This window comes from Gadus morhua, chromosome 20, assembly GCF_902167405.1.
Source record: "Gadus morhua chromosome 20, gadMor3.0, whole genome shotgun sequence".
Lineage (NCBI taxonomy): Eukaryota > Metazoa > Chordata > Actinopteri > Gadiformes > Gadidae > Gadus > Gadus morhua.
This window is the reverse complement of record NC_044067.1, coordinates 2,119,805-2,131,658: the sequence shown is the minus strand read 5'-3', so window position 1 is coordinate 2,131,658 and position 11,854 is coordinate 2,119,805. Positions and strand designations below refer to the sequence as shown.

At 45.7% G+C, this 11,854-nt stretch overlaps 1 protein-coding gene across 1 annotated transcript in view; it reads left to right on the top strand.

Moving 5' to 3' along the window:
• Positions 1–11,077, top strand: part of LOC115533476 (glypican-6) — a 22,573-nt gene extending 11,496 nt beyond the window's left edge. The window contains exons 2-4 of the mRNA XM_030344025.1: positions 9,320–9,478; positions 9,956–10,071; positions 11,072–11,077. Of these exons, the coding sequence (XP_030199885.1) occupies positions 9,320–9,478; positions 9,956–10,071; positions 11,072–11,077 (281 nt within the window). The remainder of the gene's footprint in view (positions 1–9,319; positions 9,479–9,955; positions 10,072–11,071) is intronic.
• Positions 11,078–11,854: the final 777 nt, after the last annotated feature.

The window sequence follows — 11,854 nt, the reverse complement described above, 5'->3', positions numbered from 1 at the left end:
CAGAAGCTGTTGGGGGGAGGATGGGGAGGCGGGGGGTACTGAGGAGGAGAGGAGAGGACCAGGACGGACGGTGGTCCTGACGTAGAGATGTTACCGTGAACACGCTGGGCTAATTAAAAGACGGCGTGGGAAGGGGTGTTGTTGATGGTGCCGTCAGTGTTACAAGCAGCCTGGAGTGTGTTTTAATAGTGCCTACAGTGTGAACGAAAAAGGAACAATGCAAAAGTGTGTTCTGTGTGCTGAAACAAAAGGTTAGTTCTCACAGCAGGGGGCAATTAGGTTTCAACCGCCGTTAATCACAAGACTTTACTCATCGCCGGCCGCCGCAGGATGCTGGCCGGACACGCTTTGTGTTTTTAAATAGTCCGGTTTGACTGCAGGTTCAACACTAGCAGCATGTTGGCTGGTGCTGAATGATGGCTACATGCACTGTTTATTTACTATGGGTTCTCTGTGTTCATTAAGTCATTACTGTTCTACGTGATGTATATAGAACACCAATGACATAAGTAATGTTCTAAGTGATGTACATCGAACATTAATAACATAATTAAGGTTCTTTGTGACGTACATGGAACATTAATAACATCATTAATTTTCATAGAACATTAATAACATAATAAAAGCTATTTATATTACACATAGAACACTAAGAACATCATTAATGTTCTATGTGATCTACATAGAACATTAATAACATCGTTAATGTTCTATGTGATGTACATAGAACATTAATAACATCATTAATGTTCTAAGTGATGTACATGGAACAGTAATAACATAATTAAGGTTCTTTCTTATGTACATAGAACATAAATAACATCATTAATGTTCTATGTGATGTACACGGCGGCAGTACATTTCTAGAGGACGATGAAATCTATCAGACTCTGTTACGTAGGACTGAGAAAACCCAAAAAAGCGTGCTGGGAATAGGGAGGTCTTGGAGCGATCCATGGGACTCCTTCCACTGTGATGCTGCACCATATGATCCTAATGACAACACTGGGTGCTCAGTTACTGAAGTGATGTACTAACGCCTGACAACAGCTGACGATGAGACAAGGACGACACACACTCCTTTCAGCCGTCTTGAATAACCACGAGACTCCGATGTTTCTCTCATTCCCATTGATGGAACCATCAGAGCGTGTTCTTGAAGCCCATTTGTTTTTGAACACTGAAGCGATTTCTCAACGAAACGATTTGAATTGATTGCTGATTATAGATTATAACCACCATGATATTAAGGTTATCAATCAAAAAAACAATTATTATTAACAATGGCTCAATTTTTTGCCATAAAATATAGACCCGAGCACTTTTCTCCCCCGTCTGAGTTTGACCTGACTGTTGAGTAACGATAAGGGCTGGAGGGTGGAGGAGGGGTGGGGGAGAGGGGGAGGAGAGGGGTAGGAGGGGAGGGGAGATGGAGGAGCTGGATGGGAGGGAGGAGAGGTGGGGGAGAGATGAAGGGGCTGGAGGAGGGGGAGGAGAGGTAGAGAGGGTAGGTGGAGGAGGAGAGTTTGAGGAGAGGTCGTCGTTTGCCGTGGCCAGTGTCAGTGCTGGGCTGGGTCCGTTTACTTTGCCCTCAGAGCCTCTTAACGACCAACGGCTGGCTGGAGGGCGGCGGCGGGGGGGGGGGGGGGGGGGGGGGCTATTAGTGGGTAGAATGACTCTGTCTGGGGCGCTGAAGTATGGCTGCCCCTGGATCCTGGAATCACCTGCAGCTCAGGTGCACCTCAGTCTCAGACACTGTTCAGAGATCAGCCTGCAGCAACACTCTCCAGTATAGGTCCGGTGGACTTTAGTCCCAGACGCTGTTCTGGGGTCAGCCTGCAGCAGCACTCTCCAGTATAGGTCCGGTGGACTTTAGTCCCAGACGCTGTTCTGGGGTCAGCCTGCAGCAACACTCTCCAGAAGGTCAGGTGGCCATCAGTCCAAGACACTGTTCAGAGATCAGCCTGTAGATCTGAGGGTTAAGGCTATTCTGGAAGAGTCTTCCAATGCTGTATTCCTGAGATCATAGTTTAATTTGTGTGAACCTCGACAGGATGTCACACAACATCGAAAATGAAGTGTAGCCTGAGGAGTGAGAGAGTTAAACGTGTGGTATCATCTTGTGCGTTACATTACACAAGACTGGAACTTGTTAACCAGAGTGTACTTTGTTTGAGAAGTTGTTGCTGCTATGTTCTCAAATCTGACAGTTTCTCCTCCATATGCCGTGTTGGTGAAATACCAACCAGACGGCTGAATACTGATGCCCAAACCCAGCAGGAGAGCTCCATCTCTGTATCGATTCTGACCTTCTGTTTGTGGACTGCAAAAGTACAACTTATTAAAAATACTGCAGCCAGCGCTATGTAAAAACGCCCCCAGTTCTGACTTGATGACAGTGGTTGTTGGGGGGGCGTGCACAGAAGGCGATTCACAGTAATTACTGTGTGGCCTCGCTACGTAAAGCATTCCCCCCGGGCGCGACACCCCCAGAATCCCCCCCCCCCCCCCCCCCCTCCCCCCCCGCCGGTAACGAGCCGTGGTGGCGGCGAATCGCACGGTGAATACTTTGGGATCATTATTGGATTCATTCTTCTCCGAATACACGGGCTTCATAGCGTGACCTCGCCAGGGTCATTTGCATATGCGTATCGGTCTGGAAGCTCTCCGTTAATTTTTGATTTCCAAGGGTCATTATCTGCGGGCGCGGACCACAATGCCTCTGGATGCGATTGGATAGACCCGCAACCAATCAGACCAACCAATCAGAAGCAGCAAAAGACTCTGTTGTTTATGTAAATGCCTGAATGGCGTAGGCTCCTCCTCTGGTCAGTCATTATGTTAAACCCGCCCCCTATTAGATAAAGGGCTGTGATTGGCCCGACCCGGGAAGCTTGGGGGTGGGGGGGAGGGCAGACGCATGCGCCAGAGCAAATAAAGCATGAGCTTGCAGATTCCTCTGGTACCCAGGCCACATCCATTACCTAGTGTTCTGTAAAGGACCTGTCACACACACACACACAGACACAGACACACACACACACACACACACACACACACACACACACACACACACACACACACACACACACACACACACACACACACACACACACACACACAGAACAGTGTGCCTCCCCCCCCCCCCCTCCTCCACTGACAGATCATCTGTGAGACCAAAGTGCTGCACTCACCTTGGCTGGAGAAGAGGACGCCCCCCCCCCCCCCCCCCCCTTTGTAAAAGTGTCTTGGGGTGCCTCGAAACCCCTCCTTCCTTCCTCCTGTATGTTGATATACGACTGACACCTTTTAAGTGATGTTCTGAGCTTCTTGGACACCCTCAGAGACACACAGGATGGTAGAGAGAGAGCGAGCGAGAGAGAGAGAGAAAGAGAGAGAGAGAGAGAGACAGAGAGGGAGAGGGAGAGATGGAGAGAGAGAGAGAGAGAGAGAGAGAGAGAGAGAGAGAGAGAGAGAGAGAGAGAGAGAGAGAGAGGGAGAGATGGAGAGATGGAGAGATGGAGAGATGGAGAGAGAGAGAGAGAGAGAGAGAGAGAGAGAGAGAGATGCTGCTGCTGGTGTCATTTTATTGTCCCGGTGACGCCCCCCCCGCCCCGTCTGATGGAGGGCCCTCTGTGCGGGGGCTCCGGGGGCCAGCAGAGACCGGTTGACCCCAGCCTGTATTACAGCCCCCCTCTCCCCGCTCTCTCAGACGGGCGAGCGAGAGCGGTGAATTCATCAATGTTGTGAAGGGCCGGCTTTATCCCCCCCCCCCCCCCCCCCCGCTGTAATATACCTGCGCTCGGTCCCCCATCTCAGCGTAACGGCCTCACGACACCCAGAGGGGGTCTGCTTCTCTCCCAGAGTGAACCCCCCCGGGAAATACTTCCAAAGCTGGAAATTGGAAAAGCTTTGATTTGTCCACGACAGTGTAATGATGAGCTAGTACCATACTCTGTATTGATGAACTCGTTGTACTACTTTACAGTGTATTGATGAGCTCTAAGATGTAGTACTATACTGTGTATTGATGAGCTCGTTGTACTACTGTACTGTGTATTGATGAGCTTGTTGTACTACTGTACTGTGTATTGATGAGCTCCAAGATGTAGTACTATACTGTGTATTGATGAGCTCGTTGTACTACTTTACAGTGTATTGATGAGCTTGTTGTTGTAGTACTATACTGTGTATTGATTAGCTTGTTATACTACTTTACAGTGTATTGATGAGCTCTAAGATGTAGTACTATACTGTGTATTGATTAGCTCGTTATACTACTTTACAGTGTATTGATGAGCTCTAAGATGTAGTAATATACTGTGTATTGATGAGCTCTACGATGTAGTACTGTACTGTGTATTGATGAGCTCTAAGATGTAGTACTATACTGTGTATTGATGAGCTCGTTGTACTACTTTACAGTGTATTGATGAGCTTGTTGTTGTAGTACTATACTGTGTATTGATTAGCTCGTTATACTACTTTACAGTGTATTGATGAGCTCTAAGATGTAGTACTATACTGTGTATTGATTAGCTCGTTATACTACTTTACAGTGTATTGATGAGCTCTAAGATGTAGTAATATACTGTGTATTGATGAGCTCTACGATGTAGTACTGTACTGTGTATTGATGAGCTCTAAGATGTAGTACTATACTCTGTATTGATGAGCTCGTTGTACTACTTTACAGTGTATTGATGAGCTCTAAGACGTAGTACTATACTGTGTATTGAATAGCTCGTTGTACTACTTTACAGTGTATTGATGAGCTTGTTGTTGTAGTACCATACTGTGTATTGATCAGCTCTAAGATGTAGTACTATACAGTGTATTGATGAGCTCTAAGATGTAGTACTATACTGTATATTGATGAGCTCTACGATGTAGTACCATACTGTGTATTGATGAGCTTGTTGTTGTAGTACCATACTGTGTATTGATGAGCTCTAAGATGTAGTACTATACTGTGTATTGATGAGCTTGTTGTACTACTTTACAGTGTATTGATGAGCTCTAAGACGTAGTACTATACTGTGTATTGATTAGCTCGTTGTACTACTTTACAGTGTATTGATGAGCTCTAAGATGTAGTACTATACTGTATATCGATGAGCTTGTTGTTGTAGTACCATGCTGTGTATTGATGAGCGCCAAGATGTAGTACTATACTCTGTATTGATGAGCTCGTTGTACTACTTTACAGTGTATTGATGAGCTCTAAGATATAGTACTATACTTTATATTGATTAGCTTGTTGTTGTAGTACCATACTGTGCATTGACTAGCTCTACGATGTAGTACTCTACTGTATATTGATGAGCTAGTACTACTACTATACATACTACTATACTGTGTATTGATGTGCTCTAAGATGTAGTACTATACTGTGTATTGATTAGCTTGTTGTTGTAGTACCAGGGATGGAAATTAACACCCGCCACACGCCATTTGCGGGTGAATTGTGTCACTTCACCCGCCACTGTGTCGGGTAATACTTTCCAATCAGGTCCGATCAAATTTGCATATTTAATACATTCGTTATACGGCGCTGCACGGTTCCACAACTATTACTGCCAACATCCGGCCCCCTGCTTCTTCTACGGCTCTTTTGCTGAATTGCGACTGTCAGAATCCGGGATAATATATCGGTAACAGGGCTCTCAAGTCTCACGCATTCGGCGTGAGACACACAAAATTCAACCCATGCACACGCCACAGTTCGCATTACTCAAGCAGAGAAATTACCAGGATAGCCCCCACCAATTTGGGCCGCTATTTAAGTGTTACAGGTAGGTGTCAAATCGGTTACCCATACGTAGGGTAACCAGACGTCCTCTTTTGCCCGGACATGCCCTCTTTTTGAGACACTTTTAAAAAATGTGTGGCGGAATTTCAAAATCGTCCGGGATTTTATTAAAGCCTCATACATGTTTACATTGAATATGCGTTGCGTTTCCCTGGGTCGTTCACAAACTAGTTAGGCTACGCCCTCCCCTACTCAGTTCTGTTCGCTTTGCATTGGTGGAAGTGAGTAGGGGGAGTGGTTAAGTAGAGCCTTTGGATTGGACGGCTTGACTTACACAGTTACCGTCGTGTTTTGTATTTATTATTTTACCATTATTGTTTTATAGGGACAAACATTAACAAATTTATCCTAAAGGGGATTGATAAAGTTCTATCTATTGAACAGAAAGAAACACTTGGTCATACTTTACACACTTTACCACAGCATTGGCCTACTGAATGCCACAGATATATTTTCAGCATTGGACTGAATGCCACATAAATATATCATTAAGTTTTTGGAGTTTGCAACGTTTAAAAGTTCAGAGTATAAAGTTCAAGTATATGCCTGCTCTACTTGTATTGCTTAAGCCAATAGCCTTTTGAGGCAGTGTTTTTTTCTGAATATTAGTGTTAAGGGCCAATTATGCTTACTATCATACGTTAGTCACTTATAGTAACTTTTCTTATCTATTGTTACTATTATATTGTTTAAAATGTACTCATATATTAAAAAAATATATAGCGTATAAAAAGTGGCTGGTAAAAAAGATGAATGGCTGGTAGATTTTTAAATCTACCTGCCACAGTGGCTGGTGGGCAAAAAAGTTAATTTCCATCTCTGTGTAGTACCATATTGTGCATTGACTAGCTCTACGATGTAGTACTCTACTGTATATTGATGAGCTAGTACTACTACTATACATACTACTATACTGTGTATTGATATCAATACAAAGGATGTTGTTTGTTGACATCAGTGACTGATTTATGAGCTGTGCCACAAGCTACTGAGTTCTTCTTTTAATGAGTTCTGGTTTCAGTTTGTTTGATGCTTTGTATATCATCAATATAATCCGTGGTTCCCACCTCAAACTACAAATGCATGCGCATTATAAGTAGCTCCATGTATATATATATATTTATACAACTACATGTACAGATAACTAACTACATGAACATATACCTAACTACATATTCAGATAACTAACTACATGCACATATACCTAAATACATATACATATAACTAAATACATAAAGATAGAACTAACTATACATACATATAACTAGCATAAACATGTTACATCTCCGCAGTGTAAACAGTCCAGGGCCCTGACGTCGTTCCCCGCATGCATATTGCAAACAGCCGAGCTCCGGCTCCGTCGTTGCGCTACCATCATTTGTAAGCCATACATTAAACATTAAAGCCAATAACTGCAGTGTGCTGCTAGCTCAGGGACGGCTCGTATGATTTGCAACCGTCGATAAAAGGGAGAACTTCAAAGTAACTCTGAGATGAGAGCGCGGCCGAGATAAGTTCAGACCAGACGCGGGGCGCCTGATGGCGTTCATAGGTTAAGTTTGTTTAAATGCCTCGTGCAAAGTTAAGAAGATGAAGAGAAAGATGGATAATCAGGCTTAGGTCACAACTTTATCGCTGTGGAACTGTGGCCTCGACTTAATGTCTAACGATCGCGGTCGTGATACTCGCAGGGCATCAGTCATTCTGCTGTAAAGCCATCGATCAGATGTATATGGATTAGAGAGTTTTGAGGGAGGGGGCTCACTTTCAGGACTCATATTTGTTCTTCATGATGAATCCACTTAAACGATGATGATTCTCCGAGTTGACCTTTCCTCGGGACCAAGCGGATATCATCTCCTCACACCTCCATGTGAGGGGGGAAATATGGATCTTGGATTCTGGCAATCAGGCTGGCTGTTGTTCTCCCTGGGCCTCTGTTTACGATGTCAGGGATCAGCGGCCGGCGTGGGCTGGCGGTGACCGCGGGAGCGTCTCCGCGTCGCGTCTCGAGCGCCAGACCGCAGCTGATATTGGATTCGAGGCGGTGTGAAATGAGAAGCTGACAGGCGATTGGCTGAGTCAGCGGCTGTCTCTGCTCTGTTTTGGGGAGAGGGCAGAGTGATGTAGATCATTAACTTTTGATTCACTTCGGCATTTCCCCCTTTGTCATCAATTATGCAATATCAGAGAGCAGGCTGATATTTTTTAAGGAGATGCATTTCGTCGTCTTCCATCTCTCAGTGACTTTGATAACCCCCCCACCCCCCCCCCCCCCCCCCCCCCAGTGTGCCCCCCTGCCGCCAACCCCTCCAAAGACACCTCTCTAGTTCCAACAGCCAGAGGACTGCAGCACACTCACACAACTCCTTCATAGGCTTGATTAAAATGTTACTCATGAAACATAACAATGTTTCCCCGTTTTATTAAATTACAATTTCTGCAGCAGAGTGTGAAGAGAGCTGAGCAGAGGCTGGCTCTGCAGTCAGTGGCAGCTCCCACCCTGGGACGACTAAACAATTACCAGCAGAAGGAAATACAGTTCTGTGCTCACGTATTGATACAGAAATAAAGGAAAAACAATATAAATAACAATACGTCCTCGGTTCCAGGGTAGTTTTCCGTTGCTTCCGTGGCGGGCTCCAGGTTAATAGGACACGTCTGGATATTCCGGAGGAGCGGTAATTGCTTTGGGAGCCCGCTGCCTTTATAAAATGACGATAATGTGACCCTCTTGTTGAACCCCTCGCATTCATCTTCCCCCCCTTTCTTCACTGCTTCTGCCTTTGTGTGCATAATAGTCTCGCTTTTCGCTAATTTGGGAATTGCGCATTCACAAATGCAACGGAAAATAATGAACGTTTGCATTGTCATGGTAATCACGATAGTGAATGTGCACGAGTTTGACTTCTAAATGTGGCGATCTCCATCGCTCGTCCGTAAACGCACGTTAACCAGTCAGAATAGCTGATGTGTACCATGTGACATCATCTATCGATTAGCTCCTCCTCCTGAGGGAGGGATGCTTAGGGATAGAGAGGATGCATTGTAAGGCAAGGAGAGTGTGTTCCTATAGCAGCATTCCAACACCAGGCCTTTCATGGTGCTTTACAAAGGAAGAACTCGCATGTAAAAACATCCAAAGCCAAATCATTAAAAAGATAGGAGAAATGTACAATTCATGAAATGAAAATCACACACTGGTGTTCATGTAAGATGCTAAGAGCATATATGTAGTGCAGATATATATTTTTAATAAAAGCTGACCTCACATGTTCTTGAAGTTTGTTCCAGATCTGTGGACAAGCACACACACACTCACGCACGCACGCACACACACTCACACACACACACACACACACACACACACACACACACACACACACACACACACACACACACACACACACACACACACACACACACACACACATATATATTAATACACACACACTGCACATCTCAGATGCCAGGATGTGTAATGAGCGGTGTGTTTCCTGCCTGCAGGCGAGCATCTCCGGGTGTGTTCTCGTGGGAACACGTGTTGCACGCAGGAGATGGAAGACTCCTTCGGACCGCGGAGCAAGCAGGACTTCGAGACTCTGGTCGACGAGACGAGCCATGAATTACGGAGCACCTTCGTCTCCAGACATGCAAAGTTTGACGGTAAGCAGACTAAATATTTACCTGCAAATGGATGTTTTTCAATGCACTTCCCGGGCGCCTTTCATTATGCAACCGCAGCGAGGAGGAGAAGTAAAGCTTTTCCTGAGGATGGTGTCAGAACGAATTTGGACAGGCTGCTGTTTGCCGCTCCCCACAGAGGAAACGGCAACACGAAGCTGCATCAATGTGTTTTGGAGTGAAGCCGGATTAAGGCAGGCCGGCCGCTAGCTCAGCCGACTGACAGCGGGCCGGCCTGGGGAGGGCTGCATTATTCAGGGTGCTGGCTGCCGTTCTGCTGGGTGTAAACTCGGCCCACCCCCTCGCTGCCCCTCCTGACCACACAGTCTCTGATAGGCCTCGAGGTCCGGTGGGGGGGGGGCGGGGGGTGGGGAGGGGGCGTCTGGTCGATCCCACTCCCCCCTCGCCCTCCCGGGGTTCACTTTGTACGGCGGGGTCTGTCTGACGGTCGAACGGCAGACGGAGGCACCGCGGACGAGGAGGAGGAAATGAGTTCTCAAGCAGAGTCAATCAAAGAGCTGATGAAGGAGGGGGTGCTGAATCCAACCCCCTACCAGGCCCAGTTTGATAGCAGAGTACGATGGTGTGAGGGAAGTATAGTGTAACATAGTATTATTGGGTAATATATAGCATTATATAGTATAGTATAGAATAAAGTAGTATAACATGGTATTATTGTGTAATATAATATAGTACGGCGTTATTGCAGTATTAGTATCATAATATACATAATACATACTATAGCACAAAATAGTAATATAGCCTGTATATAATATCGCATAACATAGTATAGTATAGTATAGCATAGTACTATTGTATAATATATAGCATAGGACGGCAATAATGCAGTGTTATTACTGTGTATTTATAGTATAGAGTACCATAATATAATATAGAACAGAACAGTTTAGTATATTCTGTATATCATATTGCATAACATAGAATCGTATAGTATAACCTAGTGTAGCATAGTATAATTGTGTAATATATAGCTTAGCAGGGCAATAGTAGTATTAGTACTGTGTATTTATAGTATAGCGTACCATAACATAACATAGTACAGTGTAGTATATCCTGTATATTATGTAGCACAGAACAGTGTAGTGTATCCTATATATTATATAGCATTACATGCTATAGTGGTGTGGAGAGTGCAGCATTGCACAGTGAAGCACAGCATCTGAAATGCATGAGACATCGAACACGATTCGGTGTTCAGCATTCTGCCGGCTGCAGCCACAGTATTATGGTATGTTTCAGTCCATTCCAGTGTAGGTCACGGACACGGAGGACAAACAGGCCATATGCATAATGCCATGGCAACCTTACGTCACAGCCTTAATGAGTTATGCATCCGCCCCAATTACCTATGGCTTCATATGATGGATGGGAGAAAATGAACCCACCGAATGGCTAATAGCGCTTATTAATTAAGTACCGCAGAAGTGGTGACACGTATCGTGTGTTTTTCCCTGCGTCGTTTAGTTCTGAAGATACTCTCAACTCTCCCGTGAACTCTGTGCTCCACTCTGCGCCCTGTGCTCCGTCCTGTGGCCTCTGCGCTCGACTGTGCAGGTCTGAGTGCTGCTGTGACACTGAGCTGTGATATCAGCGGGCCTGCACCTCGGGAGCTCTGGGCTGCAGCGCCCGCCTTTCAACCCTCTCCCTGTTTTAATAGCGCTCTCTCTTACTCAGTCCCTCTAACCTCTCACTGTCACTCTGCCTCTCCCTCTCTCTCTGTCTGTCTATGTCTCTGTCTCTGTCTCTCGCTTTAACGGTCACCCTCTCTATTCCACCTCTCTCTCTCCCTCCATCTCCCTCTCTCTCTGTCTGTCTCTGTCTCTGTCTCTGTCTTTAACGGTCACCCTCTCTATTCCACCTCTCTCTCCCCCTCCATCTCCCTCTCTCTCTGTCTGTCTCTGTCTCTGTCTTTAACGGTCACCCTCTCTATTCCACCTCTCTCTCTCCCTCCATCTCCCTCTCTCTCTCTGTCCTTCTGTGTCCCAAACCCCCTCTTTCTCTTGTCTCTGTCTTTCTCTGCCTCCCTCTCCCTCTCTCTCTGTGATTCCCCCTCCCCCCCCCTCAGTCTTTCACTCCTCTGGTAACCACACTGTATCTCACTCACAACATCCCTCTTTGTCGGCCTCCAGAATGTCTTGGTACAGAGAGTGATGACCGTGGTGCCTGGAAGTGAAGTCCCATTCAGCTTTAAGACTTTGGTGTCTCACTGTGCGCTCAGACATGAAACCCATGTTTGGTTTGTGAGACTCAGGCAGAGCTGTGGATACGGGCCTGTGTGCAACCGAGCGGCCATTTTTCTTTCAGTACAGAGGATCAGGTAGATACACTGAAAAGGTG